Raw genomic sequence first — 19657 nt, forward strand, 5'->3', positions numbered from 1 at the left:
TGCTACTGTATATTTGAAGTTGATAATAAATAAAAATGTTAGCTTAATTAAATTCCTATGATAATTCCATTTTTGGTGCATCAACCAGCTTCACCTATTATGTAAAATTAAATATATATATATTTTTTTTAAATTACCGGCTGTACATTTTAAACTAACCTAAACAAAATATACTTTCTTACTAATAACTTAATCTTAAAAATTTTCAAGAGGATCCTTCCGCCTCAAATTAACTCAATGATAAAAATGAACAGGAAACTTTAAATGTTGTAAAATCCAGCCAATGCTTCGTACCTTGCCTTATTAATCCAATAGGTACTTCTTTGGATTTTGTCAAAACAAAATACTTTTACTTGTTGAGTGTATAATAAATAAATAATGTAATAAATCAATTAACTGTTAAAGCTAATAACTTTTACAGAAAGCGAACCTCATGATATCTCTTATGAGTTTTAAGCGTAAAATTACCACGCCGAAAACAAAACATGAGCTGACAGTATTCTTATTTGATATACGTAATCCAGTAATACTATATCTATCTACATAATTCGTAAATATGTATGTATAGTTTGTAAGTTACTATTTCACTTTATGCTGTTTCAATGCTTTAAGTTATTATTTTTATCTTTGTCTCATTTTTTTAGTTTAGCCTCATTCTATTTTTAAACTTACTATTTCGCTATAATATTTACAAGTAACCTCATCGAAGACTACACGGTCTTCTGATAACCCAACAAGCATTTATCCAACAGCTATCGCTTTCACCCGAACGGAGGTTCCCTGAAATATACTGAGATAACAATACCTAGTCGACACATGGATGTACAAGAGCGGCAACAAGCTATGACCTCCTCTAGTCATAACTATATCTTTATGATTGTAACATTTCAAACAGTGAAAGTATGTATAAACGATTTCGTCCATAGGACATGCGCTCTAAAGAATGTTAATATAATTATCAGCAACTAAAAGCTTGAAGAAACTAATAGGTACAACTTGTCTTTGAAGTATGAAAATATGCACATTTATCAAGTATACCAGTCCATCAAACATTAAAGTACGCATTTATAAAATGATAACTCACTTATTAATCAAGATAACTACCTGTTTATCAAACCTACCCTACCAAATATAAATAACTACTCACCAAATGTAATACTTTATAACTTAAGTAAAAATATGAAACAAATGTGCATCAACCACATACATACACTCTTCAAATTCATCCATTTATCAAAATGTTATATAATATAACCATTCACCAAATCCATTATATACTTAGTTCATTAAATAGTTTAGTCAAACTTTACTCCACTTGCCACGATTGCAAATTTTCCAAAATAATCAGCCGCAAACATTGCAGCTCATCTCACTTGATAATGCATCCCTCCCTCAGAAAAACAGGCATTAGGAATGTCTTTCCAAGACGCGCGAGAGACAGCCACCGTGACTTTTCGCGAGATTTAATCCAAATTGAACTAATGCCTAAATAAATGATTTAATTAGAGGGCGATTGCTTTTGCAACCTCTAACCGTCCAATCAAACACCGAAAGTATTCAATAATCCGAGACGTAAATAAAAACCCGTCAGAACACCGTATTTATAAAAACAGAGACAAGAAAAAGATTCCTCCTCGCAATAGATCGCGTGACATCCAACAAGTGAATTATCGACTTTATTACACAACTTATCCTCAACATGTTTTACATCATTTCCTACAATTGAAATCTTTCTATTTTAAATACCCTAACTACAACTTCATAATCCAACCAAAAATCAAACTAGATTTATCCCTCGGTCCCACATCTTTAATGCTTTTTTTTTCTGTTTGGGTAACTAAAACAAAAAAAAATATATACTCATGTTATAAAACGTTGTCAAAGCTTTCCTGAACGCGCTAAATAAGCAAAAACATAAAATCAGGCGAAATGCCAGACCAGCCGAAAACCCTTCAATGCTTAATCAGCCTTAAAAAAAAAATTATGATCAATATTCATATTATTATCATGAGATACTACCGGCGCTCCTAAGCGAAATTTATAAGGCACCGCATTTCGATTTTATCAAATAGACTGATCAATTTCAAGAGCACAACAAACGTGGTTTCCTGAGAGTTTTGTTAACTAAATGCATATCGAAACTGAACTATCGCGAAGCGAGTCAAGCGAGCGTGAATTTTTTTTTTAAAATATATTTGTGGGATAATGTCATGCCACAAACGCGAGCGTAGTGCAAAGATATTTGCCTAAAATTTCTTTCGTACAACAAAGAAAATAGTATTTTGGTAGTAGGTACTTATTATCGCGCCCTGCCCTAAGGGCAGTACTGTAGGTATATTACCATTAAAAAAAACTTACTCTAATTTTAATAGAACATTTGCCAGGAATTTAACCCGCCAAGCGATGTTAATCCAATAAAAACAAAATCATATTGCATTTAAATGCGGCAGTACACAGTTAATTGCGTGAATACAGGTAAAAAAAAACCCCCGCTGCCCATATACTATACCTACCTACTACTCGTAGTACTCAAATTATTGTGCCAGTATTAAAAGTAAATGAGCTGTTATCTAGCGTGGTAGACTACGGCCTAAACCCTTCTCATTCTGTGAGGAGACACTTGTCGCTCAGTAGTGGGCCGGCCATGGGTTGTTCATGGTGAGCTGTTATCAGCAAAGTTATGTTTGAAACTCAAACATTACGCGTTTCAAGTGGTAAAAATAGATAAATGAAAACATTTCTCCTCACTTTTGTAAAAAAAAACACTTATTTATGCACCCCGTATTTAAAACTATCTGACTACCTACCTACCATAATTTTAAATTTAGTTAAAGAATAACCAGATAAGATAAACCTACTTTTACACCCATTTTAGGATTTATATTTCTCAAAATGCTCAATTTATTAACCCTGGTCACTATTACTTTATTACAACGGATCACCTTCATTTTTATCAATTAACATTTTATATCCCCAATCACTCAGTAACCATTACAAGTAGAGGCGGATTATTTCACTGGCAGGCGTAAAACGAAAAGCTATTTCATGTAACTTTTTCTACCTTATCCCAAAGCGGTTTACAAAAAATAATAATTTCACAAAACAACATTCAAGATGCCCAATGAGTGCTGTGTGATAATATCGCGTCACTGTGTGCTAGAAAAAGGAAAACATCTATCTATACAATGAATGCAGCAAACGATTGAACCTAAATCCAGAAATTCACCTTCCCTAAAACAAAACCACTATGTGAAAATAAATCCCTATCGTAACTCTTAACCAAACTAATTCGGCACACGATTACAAGTGTGAAGATTGAAATACCACGTTCCGTGAGATATTCACCTGTGAAATCATTTAATGAGAAATAAAACCCCGGCAGGACATAGTAGATACATCCTGAAAACTATTTAAAAGTAACAATAACGCCCATCATTAAGTAAACCACACTTTTTATATTGTTTAACACTATGTTCACTATCTATTTCATTGTACCCACGATACAGGATAACCTAGTGCGGGTACCACCAGAAACAGGAAAATTGTACAAGACTGTATTTTGTAAATAAACATTTTTCATTTTTCATTGTAAAATAAGCCTTCTAAATACCTCAATGTTATTTAAACCACAATTTGAAGGTCGATCGCATTTGTATAACCAATATACAAGATGAATTATAAACATGTGGGTATCTAGGTATCATAACGTTATATAATTTCCATTCCAACTCGGAGCAAAGCTTTTTAACAAAACTAAATGTAGAACAAACAAAACGAAAACCCACACAAATAAAAAAAGAAAAAAAAAATACCATTAATAGCTATCAATAAAAATAAAATCATGGAAAGATCCTACCCGTTTATCCAGAAATCCTTTGATGCCATGACTAGGTACTTTGATATATTGAGGCCCAAATATTGGCCTTGTGCTCCAAAATGTCTGTGGTCTACTAGACCTCCACTTCTTTCTCGTTCCTCTGTATATTTCCACTTGTTTCTCTGAGTCGTGAGCGTGACAAGAAAATATTATATTTTCTTGATGTCCCTCTTCTGACCTTTTGGGTAAGGTCTGACGAAATCACAAACACAATCTTTATGATAAATTATTATACTTTTATTTCATATTTAAATTTATTAACTTTTACATTTGTCAAATAAATGTTGTTCCTCTTACGTTAGTATATTTTCGAATGTCGTCGTTTTAAAACCACCCTTACAAGTAACCTCTCCACGTTTATTAGCCACTCCCCTTTTTATCTTATCGTTATCGGCCAATCCAAATTGTACAATGAATAAACTTAGTGACTAATATACAAATCATCAAGCTCGTTTAACAAATCATCTAAGTAATAAAGATGTTTTCATCTTATATATTGATTACAAATATTATCCTTTATTATGCTACAATTCATCAACTAAAAACTATAAGAATTTTATATACAGTACGTTTATCGATCAGATGTTGAACAACTTCAGCCAATCAATGACGCCTTCTAATATGATGTTATGATTTGTTATGATTTGAGTGGCGCGAACTATCTAATCGGTAACTTCTACACGTTTATAGATAATTAATATGGGCCAAGCTTACACTAGAAACCACCGGTTATTATTATTCTTGCATGAATCCTATGTTCAGCAGTGGACGTCTATTCGCCGAGATGATGGCTATGACGACTTACTAGTGGTTCAGTCAGACATTGGCCTCCTACGCAGGGGTTCCATCTTGGGCACACAACTTTAACTTTTTGGAGTTGATTGCGTTTTAAGTAACTAAATATCATTTGCTTCAAAGGTAAAAGAAAAAATCTGAGAGTTCTTCGTAATGTTCTCAAAGGTGTATAAGTCTGCCAATCTGTACTTAGCCGGCGTAGTGGCTTTGGCCTGAAACCTTTTCATTCTGACAGGAGATTACTGGCGATAAGTTGAAATGATGATGGTGACTTACTTTTAATTAGCAAGCTGTCATCTTTATTCCTGGTGAATCGGGGATGGTGTGTGATGATGTTGTGGTTATGGTACCACACGGTGCGCGGTGGTGGCGACCCCACGCTCCGGCACGCCAGCAGTAAGGCACGACGCACCGCCACTCGTACGTCGCCACCGAGGGACCAAACGCCTGCTACCACTACAACAATATGACGACATGAGACGGTTTTTAAATGGTAGGAGGCTTCGGCCGAAGCTAGTTACCACCCTACTACAGCTTAGCGTAATATTCTGCATCATTTATTGGTGGAAGTAAACAATATTAATCGACCGGTGTGATAATCACCCTAATATTATAAAGGCGAAAGTTTGTATGTGTGTGTGTGTGTGTGTGTGTGTGTGTGTGTGTGTGTGTATGTATGTTTGTTACTCCTTCACGCAAAAACTACTGACGGAAAAAAAGACGGATTTGGCTGAAATTCAGAATGGAGATAGATAATATCCTGGATTAGCACATAGGCTACTTTTTATCCCGGAAAATCAAAGAGTTCCCACGGGAATTTTAAAAAACCTACATCCACGCGAACGAAGTCGCGGGTATCAGCTAGTCTTTTAAATAAGTTTCAACTCATCCTTGGTTTCCGTCACACATGCTTGTCGTCAAGCATTCTGTTTTCCATGAAAAGGTCCTATCGTATTTTAATTGCAGAATGGATTTCATTTCTACAAAGTACATTAAATCTAGGTACCTACCTACTTTACAAGAAACTCGATAAAACTCAACGAAAGAATATTAATCACGGACGGTTTCAATATGCAAGAAGTTGTGAAAGTTTACAATTGTAGAATGTATTTTTAATTTTTTATCGTTGCTTTTAAAAGCATATTTCACTAGAAAAAGTAGAAAATTGCGGGCGTGTTGAGAGTCCCTCCATAAAAATGAAAAGTTTTAAATCATTGAACGGCGCGTTGGTATTTATTAAAAAGAGAAATTTCATTACTGATACTGTTTTAAATTGGAATAACACATACCTACTATGTATTTTTCATTTTTCATGTTGAAAATCCCGTGGAAACTGATTTTCTGGGATAAAAGTAGCCTATAGGTATCAGTCTCCGGGATACAAGCTATGTATGTACCAAACGTCAAAATTGGTTAAACGGATAGGCTGCGAAAACGTAGCAGACAGACAGATAGACACTCGTATTTATTAGAATGGACTATATGGATATGGATTACAAAGTTACTATTTAATGAATACAATTTACTAATTGAAAGAAATTAGTGTTATGCTAAGAAATGAATACTTAGTTCAGTGTTCATTAGGTTAGTGTTGAGATCAGGTAGGTACCTATGGGAATTAATGAATGCAATCTATACTAATATTCTAAACTAGAGGTTTTGTAAGTTTACTTGTAGGAATTATCTCTAGAATTATTGAACCGATTTTGAAAATTCTTTCACCATTACAAAGCTACATTATCCTGAATGACATAAACTAGACTACCTACCTATCTTATTTTCGAAAAAAATAGAGATCTCAAAGAAAATTGTAATAAGCTGCACGTGTGAAGCCGGGGCGCGGGTTACTAGTCACACTAATATTATAAAGGCGAAAGTTTGTATGTGTGTGTGTGTGTGTGTTTGTGTGTGTGTGTGTGTGTGTGTATGTTTGTTACTCCTTCACGCAAAAACCACTGGACGGATTTGGCTGAAATTCGGAATGGAGATAGATAATATCCTGGATTAGGCTACTTTTTATCCCGGAAAACCAAAGAGTTCCCACGGGATTTCGAAAAACCTAAACCCACGCGGACGAAGTCGCGGGCTCCAGCTAGTATAACATAAATCTTGAGCAACAAACCGACAAACAGTGGTTTATTTTAACTTACCTCGTTGTGAAGGTGTATTAGTAACTCGTCGACTCTCAGGCCCTTCTCCTATAGCCGTGCTGGCAGTAACCCAAACATCATACTGTCGCCCTTCATACAAGCCCTTCAGTTCCAAGCTCTGGGTCTGTTCGTATGGCTCCGTGTCTGTCTCCACGTCTACTCGATGAATTTGAGGTCCATCATTGCTGTTACAGAAAAGTGACGTCAGAACATTTTCTACTCTGTCATTGATTTTTAGGGGTTTAAAAACTCTTAAAAGTATTGGCTGTAAAAATAGCAACTAATATTGGGCTGAAACTCAAAACTACTACGCTACTTAATTCATCTGTAACTGCAAGCTCACTCAGTGCTTCTCAAAAACTTTAGTTCAATTCATTCAAGCAACAAGACACTTTGAAGACATTGTGGTTTTACGATTAAACATTACCGTCGAAATACTTATATTGCGATTTGCAGCTGTCTTTGCAAAAACGCATGGATTATTATCGTACTTTAACAATCATTTTGAAATGATTGATTAAGGGGAATACAACATTTTATTCAGTTTGATCGGTTAATATTCAAATGAGCACCAAAACTACGTTTGTATGAAAAGCGCTAGGGAACGCGCTAGGGAAACTTCTATTAAATAAAAAATATAGAAAAGGTAAATACAAATAAAGACAAACTCGAGTGATTTAAACTTCGAGAAATTAAAGGGTTTTAGGTATTTTTACTGTTTCTTCGATGTTGGCTTGTTTAACAAATAAAATAAGCAAGCAAAACACCTTCAATATCAAAATTCAGCGTCAAATGACACGTATTTTGAGGACCGGAGCTAACGAGGAAAATGAAAATAAAATCGGGCAAAGTTACACGTGCGGAATTTATATGATTTCGCAGATCAGTTAGCAAGATGATGTTTGACCTTTTCGTTGGGGTAAATCTTAATATTTGGTTAACACTTTATAATAATACTTTAAAGACCTCACAAGAGTTACTTTTTACTTTGCACGTAACAGTAAAAATGCTCTAAGTACGTCATGTTTACCCTACTACATTTCTCATGTTTACGTCCACATGTTTTACCCTTTGGATAAATTAGACAATAGCACTTTCTTTGCAAAAAAATACACAATATTACTATCCAGTCGTGGGATTCTCTAAGGGTGCGGCCAAACGGACGTAATTTTTTGAGTTATAAGTCGCGTAATTTCGGTTGCGTAATTTCTGCTGCATTCGGTTTCATACTAAGGTCCAGTTCATGCCACACGGCGCACAATTCATTTTGCGTCGCCGTGTGGCACGAACTGGACTTTTGTATGAAACCGAATAGAATATGTCTGCAAAATTTCATGCAAAATGCAAAAATTCAAATGAAACTGGAACTACGTTTGTATGGAGCTAGTGACGGAGAGACCCCTCTTAAGTAGATGTATAGAAAGCTGAACAGAAATATCGGGCACATTATTTGGCCGTGGTTTATTTATTATTATTTTCTTTTATTGAATTTATTTGGGATTGTCTACAAAATTCGGGATTTTATTCCTTAAATATGATTGTAATGGAAAAACGAAAATTGCGTTTAACCCAGAATTGTCTTTTTCTTATTTCATCCCTTTTAAAAGTAAAATAAAATTGTAATAAAAAAGTCGGCAGAGAAAATTAAGACGCACTTAACACAAATTTCCATTAATTAAGAGCCCTAAATTTCTGTTCTAAATTATTAAAGTACTTAGGACCTAAGTGCGTACCTACTCAAATAATTAAGATAATTCAGAAATCCTAGGTACATAATATTATTATTTAATCTAATTTTAGACAACTTCTTGCCGTGTTTTACGTTTTTATAGCCGTATTAAGGTAGCCGTCCATTGGAGAAAAGCAGAGCGGAGATTTATTAGGCAAACCATACAGAGCAAAGTAATTATATAGAACGTGATAATTCTACAATCGTAATAGTGTTGAAAATCTTATTGGTTGACTGAGCACCCGATCCATCTCGATTCATCAAAATGCAAAAATAAAACATACAAAAAAGACTGTGCTATAACTGTAGCTATAATATTAAGTAGCGAGCTAATAGAGGCCGGTCAGAGCTTGATATTATGCTTTAACTTACCTAGCTGTAGGTTTGCAATATACTGTATAGTGTAGGAGCCGACCGTTTGGCTGCTTCGGCTTCTTCCAGCTGACAAGAAGAGCTGTTGACGACTGGGACACTAGTTTTATTTCTGCGGGCGCGTCCGGTACTGTGTGATGGATAAATTATATTAAATCATTAATCTATATTATATTAAAGTAAGAAACTGACTGACAGATATACTTAATGTATCAACGTTCAGATCAAACTACTGAGTCTAAAAATTTTGAATTGATTTTGAGAAATTCCAACGAGATCTTTAAGAAATCTTAAAAAGGCGCGGAAAAAGTCACTATATTAATACGGATTTAACTCTTCTCCAACAAGGTGAAAAAAAGTTTATTTACTTGTGTTTGTTGACATAAATATAATATATCTGAATAGATGTTATCATTGAATTTCATGGAAATTCATGATTTAGTATAACGTACGTTAGGTACATTACTTATACTTCTAAATTAGGTATGTCTTTTTGTTCTTTGAGAATCAATTCAAACATATATTACCTATTTAAGTTAATTATTTTCTTAAAAACTAATAATGACGCACTACTAGAGTATGAAAGGGAAAAGTATATTAACTTAGTCTTCAGTTTTGAACTCAAAGCTTTGTATGAAAGACGTAGGAAATGGCAAAGTCGAGACTTTATCGCATGAGAGACAAAGTTTATGTGCAAATTTTAAAACCATTAGATATTATTAGTATATTTTTTCGTGGGCCCGTTATAACGCCCGTTGTTCTCTTGGGGGTAAAAAAGTCATCCAAAGTGGCATCTTCATCCAGAAAGTAGGTACCTTTTACATCATCTTATCTAAATAGATCTTTTACTGTAGGTATTTTGCATTATTCATTATATTTGCTAGAATACATGAATATTTTTTTTGATTAGATCTTACCTACAACTGAATTTTCTAAATAAATCTAACTACTCGGTAACAGAATACCTACAGAGAAAATGAAAGCCAAACAAAGTGTAATTAATTAGTTATTTACGCACTAGAAAACAATGTAGTAAACTAAGTAAATCATGATTGACAAACAATGAAATTCACTGAAACACTTCGTTAACACTAAACAATGTAATTTGGAACTGAAACAAAGCTTTTGGTACACTAATGACAAATTGGTCTTGATACAATTTGAGGGCGAGCTGTAATAGACTTGTCCTATTATATAAAACACAAAAAAAGTTTCCACGATTAATAGCCTCATCGGTTGACAGAAGGGCTGGTTCATTTTTGGCGCAACGGATTAGCCTGGCTGTACAGTGCGGAAATGCAGCCAGTATTCTTGGCACCATTCCACGCGGGAATTATTTGTATAGCAATTAGATAAGGCTGGCTAGCCTTAAGTTTTATTGTAATATTTTCAATAAATTAAAAAAAAGTTTCCACCTATGTTAATTAGAAAGGTGGTTTTAGACCAATAAAAAATGCATTAGGCAATTTTTTTAGCGTAGAAGCACACGCCGGGTATCCGCTCGTAATTGTTTTTTTTTTGATGATGATGCAGCCTAAGATGGAGCGAACTTGCCTGCTCACTCTTGACTTGAAGGTACCCTTACTTGAAGGTACTTAAAGGTATATTAAAAGTGAAAGCATAAAAGGGATATAAGAAAGTTCATCGAACTTCTTAAATAGGACTTACCTGGTTAGTAAAATTGTACTTTTATATTATGTAAGATATAATTCAGTATTAACATTAGTGTGAACAGTCATTTCTTAACTGAAATTTGGAAATAATATACAGAGATAAAATAAATGTAAACATAGGCTAGGTTTTATGTCAGGAAATCAAAGACCTCCCACGGAATTTCTCACAATCTCAATCCACACGAAGAAAGTCGCAGGAATCATTGAGAGGAAAAACAAAAGAACGAGCAATGTGAACGCGAAATTTTTTAACATTTCAAAAAAAATACTAGTTTTGTCTGGAATTTTGTTTTAACCCCATAAAGTTGTTTCCGCTCAGTTCCGCTCCACTCCGCTTCAGTTAAAACACACCCTTAGGCTTAGTGTGACCCACGCTTACTAAAACAATAGCTTTACGTGGCCTTACCGTCTTGTAGCGTAGAGCAAACAATGGGGAAGGAGAATGGCCCAGTGCCGTAGTTGGAGAAGCCGGCCACTTTGACCGTATAGTTTGTGTACTTGAGGAGCCCTTGCAAGCGCAGCTCAGTTACTAGCGATGTTGCGTTGAGCCATGGACGTCCTAGGAAAAACAGAATAATCGTAGACCATGAAAGTAAAAAACTTCATATTATAGGTATTTTTTTGAACGTGCATTCAACAATGAAAAAAGCGGCCAAGTGCAAGTCAGACTCGCGCACCGAGGGTTCCGTACTCGGGTATTTTTTCCGACATTTTCCACGATGAATCAAAAACTATTATGCATAAAAATAAATAAGAATTTGTTTTATAATGTACAGGTAAACCCCTTTCATATGATACCCCACTTGGTATAGTTATCTTACTTTCAAAATTGAAACACATTTTAATTTTTTTTAAATGATGTAACCACAAATTAACTTTCTTGACACCATAGACGGACAGACAGATTGACATGACAAACGGACGGACAGACAGACAGACAGACAGACAACAAAGTGATCCTATAAGGGATCCGTTTTTCCTTTTGAGGTAAAAATCAATGAACTCGACGGGATAAAAGTTATTTTTACTGGGCTTCATTAGGCTACGAGTCTTCTATGAAATAAATCTTTGTTAAACATCTAAATCTGTTACTAAATAATTTAAAGCAAAAATAATAAATAGATAGGTATAAAATTTCTTCGTATTATTAAACGTTATGAGTTAAATTCAAGAGTTAAATTAAATTAGTAGCTTGAAAAGTATTTGAAAATGGAAAATTACAAAGAGGAATTCCAAATTTTCGCAGATAATATCGGGGCTACAAGTTCTTTTGGTAGACAACTATTGTTAAACTTTAAACGGTTATGGTCTATTTAACAAGTTCTGTATTCCCGCTTCGCTTCAAACTTTCAACCATTATTGGAGGAAACTTTCGAAAAGTCATTATAATGAAGACATGGCGATTTGACAGACTAAAATTGTGTATATTTTTAAATTTTCACCAATCATGTCCATCTTATATTATAAATTCGAAAGTATGTCTGTCTGTCAACTGACTTTTCACTGCCAATCTATTTAACCGTTTTTGACATTTGGACAGAGATGAGAAGACAGCGGCAATAGCTTAGGCTACTTTTTGTCCCAAAAAATCAAAGAATTCACACGGGATTCTTAAAAACCTGAATTGCGGGCAACATCTACTTGTAACGTTTTTCCTTATTATTTTTTATTATACTATATATAGCTCGATTACCACTCACTCACTGACTGACTCATTGACATAATTGTTCTCCTAGAAAGAGACGGAAAATGATATAATGATGTAGGGGAGATGTGGTCGGATTCGGGAGTCCTCTGGGGAAAAATTATGACATTTCGGAAAAACAAGATGGCGGCCGAGGTGATTTTTGCAGCTCCTTTGTTTTTTAAGGGACTCCGTTCAAACTTGCAACTATTAAAGAATGTAGTAAACGGTTAACAGAAAATGTAGAAAAAATTGGAAAAACAAGATGGCGGCCGAGCCGTAGCGTTTTCAAAATTTTCATTTTTCGACCCCGAACCGCGGCGCCACAGATCCAAGACGGGGTAGTCGAGGATAACTATTTTTTCGTGTTTCGCCCACGATTATCCTGTATTTTGACAGAACGGGAGTGGTTTTAAAAAATTCAAGATGGCGGCTGTCGTGGCGGCCGTTTTGTTAGAGGTACGAAAAAACGCAATTTTAAAAGTTAAATATCTCAAAGTTGGCAACATCGGAGCGATTCGGCTTCTATGAAGCGGTTGTACGTATAGACTCGAGGTATAGATCGGTGGGAAAAAATTACCCCATTTTTAGGGAAATTTCAAGATTTTCGGGAAATTGTAAAAAATCGAAATACGCACTTTTAGCAAAATCCGAGTATGAGTGATTACGTGTTTTGCTCGTACAAATGACATTTGGGTATTTTTGTCGCCGGAGACTGGCAACACTGGAATTTATCAAAGAAAAAGTGATTTTCGACATGGTCTTTTTTAGGGGCGATCGGTTCGCCTGGGTGCGAGCGAGATGAGAGATTGAAACGTCATCGGGAGCGGTATATCCTGCAGTTAATAGGAAAATTATGAAACCGTGTAAAATCTTTCTGTGAAACGAGTTGGCGGCCATTTTGTATTTTTTTTAATTTTTCGAAATTTTGATCACGTTTTTGAGGCAGTTGGCAACATTTTGGAAAGTCAATATGTATGAATCGATTGTGTATCTCGGCTGGCAGTATGGAGATATGCAGTCGGTGTTGCCAGTTTTGGGGAGATTTTCGAGATTTTCAACTAAGAAACTCCTGTAAAATTTTGTATGAAATTTTTTTTTTTCACTGATGGTGTCGTATAGAAAACAAAAAGTTAGTAAGCCAAAATTATGGAGAGAGCTGATGATTGAGGGTTTCGGAGACGGGTGGAGGGCCCGCTTAAGGTATTGAAGATAGGCGGGGGGTGCTCGAGCAAATGTCATTCATGACGTCATCCAATTGCCAAAAAGCTGAAAAAAAATTCAAAATGGCGAAGAAAAGATGGCCGCCATACAAATTTCGCTGGTGTCCAGCTCGGAGGGTATAAAAGATGGAAGTGAGGTTTCTTGGCAAGAGATGATCAGGATCCGAAGGTCTACTCGATGAATAGAAAAAAAATCCAAAATGGCGGAATTTTTTTTTCCATACATTTTGTATGGCGAATATTGAATGCCTCATTCTCCTAGAAAGAGACAGAAAACGATACATTGATGTATGGGAGATGTGTTTGGATGGGGGAGGCGAGTAGGGGAAAATTATGACATTTCAGAAAAACAAGATGGCGGCCTATATGATTTTTGCAACTCTTTTGTTTTCCAACCGATTTCGTTGAAACTCGCAATCTTTGAAGAATGTAGTAAACGATTAATAGAAAAAGTGAAAAATTTTGGAAAAACAAGATGGCCGCCGTACAAATTTCGTCGGTGTCTATCTCGGAGGCTATAAAATATGGAAGTGTGGTTTCTTGGCAAAAGATGATCAGGGTCCGAAGGTCTACTCGGTGGAACAAACTCTGCATGCTCGCGGACCACTTTAGTGGTCCGCGCACCCACGCACCCTACTTTATTAACCTCAACTAACCCATTTTTACAAAAAATGATATGGATGTCGTTTTCAGAGTTTTCCAGGGTGCTGATTTTGATAACGACATTTATTTTGAAATCCAAGATGGCGGACATGCACTTTTAAAGAAAAAAATTGATATGGGTGTCAGTTTGTGGGTTTCTTTGGTGAATTGTGTATCTTAATAAATAAATTTGGTCAAATATAATTAAGTTCACATTACCACGTCACGTGAGCTGCTTTAGCAGCTCGCGCACCGAGCAAAACACTAGTTATACTATATATAGCTCGATTACCACTCACTGACTCACTCACTCATTGACATAATTGTTCTCCTAGAAGGAGACGGAAAATGATATAATGATGTGGGGGAGTTGTGTTCGGTTTCGGGAACCCTCTGGGGAAAAATTATGACATTTCGGAAAAACAAGATGGCGGCCGACGTGATTTTTGCAGCTCCGTTGTTTTCCAACCGATTTCGTCGAATTTTGCAAACTTTGAAGAAAGTAGTAAACGATTAATGAGAAATGTCGAAAAAATTGAAAAAACAAGATGGCGGCCGAACCGTAGCGTTTTCAAAATTTTCATTTTTCGACCCCGAACCGCGGCGCCACAGATCCAAGACGGGGTAATCGAGGATAATTATTTTTCTTGGTTTCTCCCACGATTATCCTGTATTTTGACAGAACGGGAGTGGTTTTTAAAAATTCAAGATGGCGGCTGTCATGGCGGCCGTTTTGTTCGAGGTACGAAAAAACGCAATTTTAAAAGTTAAATATCTCAAAGTTGGCAACATCGGAGCGATTCGGCTTCTATGAAGCGGTTGTACGTATAGGCTCGAGGTATAGATCGGTGGGAAAAAATTACCCCATTTTTAGGGAAATTTCAAGATTTTCGGGAAATTGTAAAAAATCGAAATACGCACTTTTTGCAAAATCCGAGTATGAGTGATTACGTGTTTTGCTCGTACAAATGGCATTTGGGTATTTTTGTCACCGAAGACTGGCAACACTGGAATTTATCGAAGTAAAAGTGATTTTCGACACGGTCTTTTTCACGGTATCCCCTTTCGCGTGGGTGCGAGCGAGAGGAAAGATTGAAACGTCATCGGACGCGGTATATCCTGTAGTTAATAGGAAAATTATGAAACCGTGTAAAATCTTTCTGTGAAACGAGTTGGCGGCCATTTTGTATTTTTTTTAATTTTTCGAAATTTTGATCACGTTTTTGAGGCAGTTGGCAACATTTTGGAAAGTCAGTATGTATGAATCGATTATGTATCTCGGCTGGCAGTATGGAGATATGCAACCGGTGTTGCCAGTTTTGGGGAGATTTTCGAGATTTTCAACTAAGAAACTCCTGTAAAATTTTGTATGAAAAATTTTTTTTTCACTGATGGTGTTATATAGAAAACAAAAACTTAGTAAGCCAAAATTATGGAGAAAGCTGATGATTGAGGATGTCGGAGACGGGTGAAGGGTCCGCTCAAGGTAATGAAGATAGGTGGGGGGTGCTCGACCAAATGTCATTCATGACGTCATCCAATTGCCAAAAAGCTGAAAAAAAATTCAAAATGGCGAAGAAAAGATGGCCGCCATACAAATTTCGCCGGCATCCAGCTCGGAGGGTATAAAAGATGGAAGTGTGGTTTCTTGGCAAAAGAGGATCAGGATCCAAAGGTCTACTCGATGAATAGAAAAAAAATTCAAAATGGCGGAATTTATTTTTCCATACATTTTGTATGGCGAATATTTTATGTTTTATTCTCCTAGAAAGAAACAATAAACGATACGATGATGTTCGGGAGATATGTTCGGGTGCACGATATGAGTAGGGAAAGATTATGATATTTCAGAAAAACAAGATGGCGGCCGACGTGATTTTTGCAACTCTTTTGTTTTCCAACCGATTTCGTTGAAACTCGCAATCTTTGAAGAATGTAGTAAACGATTAATAGGAAAAGTGGAAAATTTTGGAAAAACAAGATGGCCGCCGTATAAATTTCGTCGATGTCTATCTCGGAGGCTATAAAAGATGGAAGAGTGGTTTCTTGGCAAAAGATGATCAGGGTCCGAAGGTCTACTCGGTGGAACAAACTCTGCATGCTCGCGGACCACTTTAGTGGTCCGCGCACCCACGCACCCTACTAACTTATTATCCTAATTTACAAAAAATAATATGGATATCGTTTTCAGGGTTTCCAGGGTGCTGATTTTGATAATGACATTTATTTTCAAATCCAAGATGGCGGACTTACATTTTCTACAAAAAATAGAAATGCCTGTCATTTTATGGGGTTTTTCGGGGTGATTTATCTTAATAAATCAATTTGGTTTTATATTATAAAAGTTAACCTTACCACGTCACGTGAGCTGCTTTAGCAGCTCGCGCACCGAGCAAAACACTAGTTATACTATATATAGCTCAATTACCACTCACTCACTCACTCACTCATTGACATAATTGTTCTCCTAGAAGGAGACGGAAAATGATATAATGATGTAGGGGAGTTGTGTTCGGATTCGGGAACCCTCTGGGGAAAAATTATGACATTTCGGAAAAACAAGATGGCGGCCGATGTGATTTTTGCAGCTCCGTTGTTTTCCAACCGATTTCGTTGAATTTTGCAAACTTTGAAGAAAGTAGTAAATGATTAACAGAAAATGTCGAAAAAATTGGAAAAACAAGATGGCGGCCGAGCCGTAGCGTTTTCAAAATTTTGATTTTTCGACCCCGAACCGCGGCGCCACAGATCCGAAACGGGGTAGTCGAGGATAATTATTTTTTCGTGTTTCGCCCACGATTATCCTGTATTTTGACAGAACGGGAGTGGTTTTTAAAAATTCAAGATGGCGGCTGTCATGGCGGCCGTTTTGTTCGAGGTACGAAAAAACGCAATTTTAAAATTCGAATATCTCAAACTTGGCAACATCGAAGCGATTCGGCTTCTATGAAGCGATTGTACGTATGAACTTGAGGTATAAATTGGTGGGGAAAAATTACCCCATTTTTCGGGAAATTTCAAGATTTTGGGGAAAATGTAAAAAATCGAAATACGGACTTTTCGCAAAATCCGAGTATGAGCGATTATGTGTTTTGCTCGTACAAATGACATTTGGGTATTTTTGTTGCCGGAGACTGGCAACACTGGAATTAATCAAAAAAAAAGTTATTTTCGACGGGGTCTTTTTCACGGAATCCCCTTTCGCGTGGGTGCGAGTGAGAGGAGAGATCGAAACGTCATCGGGAGCGGTATATCCTGTAATTAATAGGAAAATTATGAAACCGTGTAAAATCTTTCTGTGAAACGAGCTGGCGGCCATTTTGTAATTTTTTTAATTTTTCGAAATTTTGATCACGTTTTTGAGGCAGTTGGCAACATTTTGGAAAGTCAATATGTATGAATCGATTGTGTATCTCGGCTGGCAGTATGGAGATATGCAACCGGTGTTGCCACTTTTGGGGAGATTTTCGAGATTTTCAACTAAGAAACTCCTGTAAAATTTTGTATGAAAAATTTTTTTTTCACTGATGGTGTCGTATAGAAAACAAAAACTTAGTAAGCCAAAATTATGGAGAGAGCTGATGATTGAGGATATCGGAGACGGGTGAAGGGCCCGCTTAAGGTATTGAAGATAGGTGGGGGGTGCTCGAGCAAATGTCATTCATGACGTCATCCAATTGCCAAAAAGCTGAAAAAAAATTCAAAATGGCGAAAAAAAGATGGCCGCCATACAAATTTCGCCGGCGTCCAGCTCGGAGGGTATAAAAGATGGAGGTGCGGTTTCTTGGCAAAAGAGGATCAAGATCCAAAGGTTTACTCGATGAATAGAAAAAAAATTCAAAATGGCGGAATTTAATTTTCCATACATTTTGTATGGCGAATATTGAATGCCTCATTCTCCTAGAAAGAGCCGGAAAACGATACGATAATGCAGGGGAGATGTGTTCGGGTGGGGGAGGCAAGCAGGGAAAAATTATGACATTTCAGAAAAACAAGATGGCGGCCGACGTGATTTTTGCAACTCTTTTGTTTTCCAACCGATTTCGTTGAAACTTGCAATCTTTGAAGAATGTAGTAAACGATTAATAGAAAAAGTGGAAAATTTTGGAAAAACAAGATGGCCGCCGTACAAATTTCGTCGGTGTCTATCTCGGAGGCTATAAAAGATGGAAGAGTGGTTTCTTGGCAAAAGATGATCAGGGTCCGAAGGTCTACTCGGTGGAACAAACTCTGCATGCTCGCGGACCACTTTAGTGGTCCGCGCACCCACGCACCCTACTTTATTAACCTCAACTACCCCGTTTTTACAAAAAATGATATGGATGTCGTTTTCAGAGTTTTCCAGGGTGCTCATTTTGATAATGACATTTATTTTGAAATCCAAGATGGCGGACATGCATTTTTTAAGAAAAAAATCGATATGGGTGTCGTTTTGTGGGTTTTTTGGAGTGAATTGTGTTTCTTAATAAATAAATTTGGTTTAGTATAATAAAGTTAACCCAACCACGTCACGCGAGCTGCTTTAGCAGCTCGCGCACCGAGCAAAACACTAGTTATTATACTATATATAGCTCGATTACCACTCACTCACTGACTGACTCATTGACATAATTGTTCTCCTAGAAAGAGACGGAAAATGATATAATGATGCTGGGGAGTTGTGTTCGGATTCGGGAGTCCTCTGGGGAAAAATTATGACATTTCAGAAAAACAAGATGGCGGCTGAGGTGATTTTTGCAGCTCTGTTGTTTTCCAACCGATTTCATTGAATTTTGCAATATTTGAAGAAAATAGTAAACGATTAATGGGAAATGTGGAAAAAATTGGAAAAACAAGATGGCGGCCGAGCCGTAGCGTTTTCAAAATTTTCATTTTTCGACCCCGAACCGCGGCGCCACAGATCCGAAACGGGGTAATCGAGGATAATTATTTTTCTTGGTTTCTCCCACGACTATCCTGTATTTTGACAGAACGGGAGTGGTTTTTAAAAATTCAAGATGGCGGCTGTCATGGCGGCCGTTTTGTTCGAGGTACGAAAAAACGCAATTTTAAAAGTTAAATATCTCAAAGTTGGCAACATCGGAGCGATTCTGCTTCCATAAAGCGGTTGTACGTATAGGCTCGAGGTATAGATCGGTGGGAAAAAATTACCCCATTTTTAGGGAAATTTCAAGATTTTCGGGAAATTGTAAAAAATCGAAATACGCACTTTTAGCAAAATCCGAGTATGAGTGATTACGTGTTTTGCTCGTACAAATGACATTTGGGTATTTTTGTCACCGGAGACTGGCAACACTGGAATTTATCAAAGTAAAAGTGATTTTCGACGTGGTCTTTTTTTAGGGGCGATCGTTTCGCGTGGGTGTGAGCGAGAGGAGAGATTGAAACGTCATCGGGCGCGGTATATCCTGTAGTTAATAGGAAAATTATGAAACCGTGCAAAATCTTTCTGTGAAACGAGTTGGCAGCCATTTTGTATTTTTTTTAATTTTTCGAAATTTTGATCACGTTT

The 19657-nt window shown here is 36.5% G+C and overlaps 1 protein-coding gene across 5 annotated transcripts in view; it reads right to left on the reverse strand.

Moving 5' to 3' along the window:
• LOC123865117 (Down syndrome cell adhesion molecule-like protein Dscam2) overlaps nucleotides 1-19657 on the reverse strand; it is an 80725-nt gene that overhangs the window by 30109 nt on the left and 30959 nt on the right. For all 5 annotated transcript variants that reach the window (XR_006795906.1, XR_006795904.1, XR_006795907.1 and 2 more), the window contains 4 exons: nucleotides 11003-11155; nucleotides 8924-9053; nucleotides 6823-7007; nucleotides 4949-5128 (listed from right to left, as the gene is read on the reverse strand). Coding sequence is in view for 1 of the 5 variants with exons in the window: in XM_045905967.1 (XP_045761923.1) it covers nucleotides 4949-5128; nucleotides 6823-7007; nucleotides 8924-9053; nucleotides 11003-11155 (648 nt within the window). In the remaining 4 variants the exon portion in view is untranslated. The remainder of the gene's footprint in view (nucleotides 1-4948; nucleotides 5129-6822; nucleotides 7008-8923; nucleotides 9054-11002; nucleotides 11156-19657) is intronic.

This window comes from Maniola jurtina, chromosome 5 (genome assembly GCF_905333055.1).
Source record: "Maniola jurtina chromosome 5, ilManJurt1.1, whole genome shotgun sequence".
Classification (NCBI taxonomy): Eukaryota; Metazoa; Arthropoda; class Insecta; order Lepidoptera; family Nymphalidae; genus Maniola; species Maniola jurtina.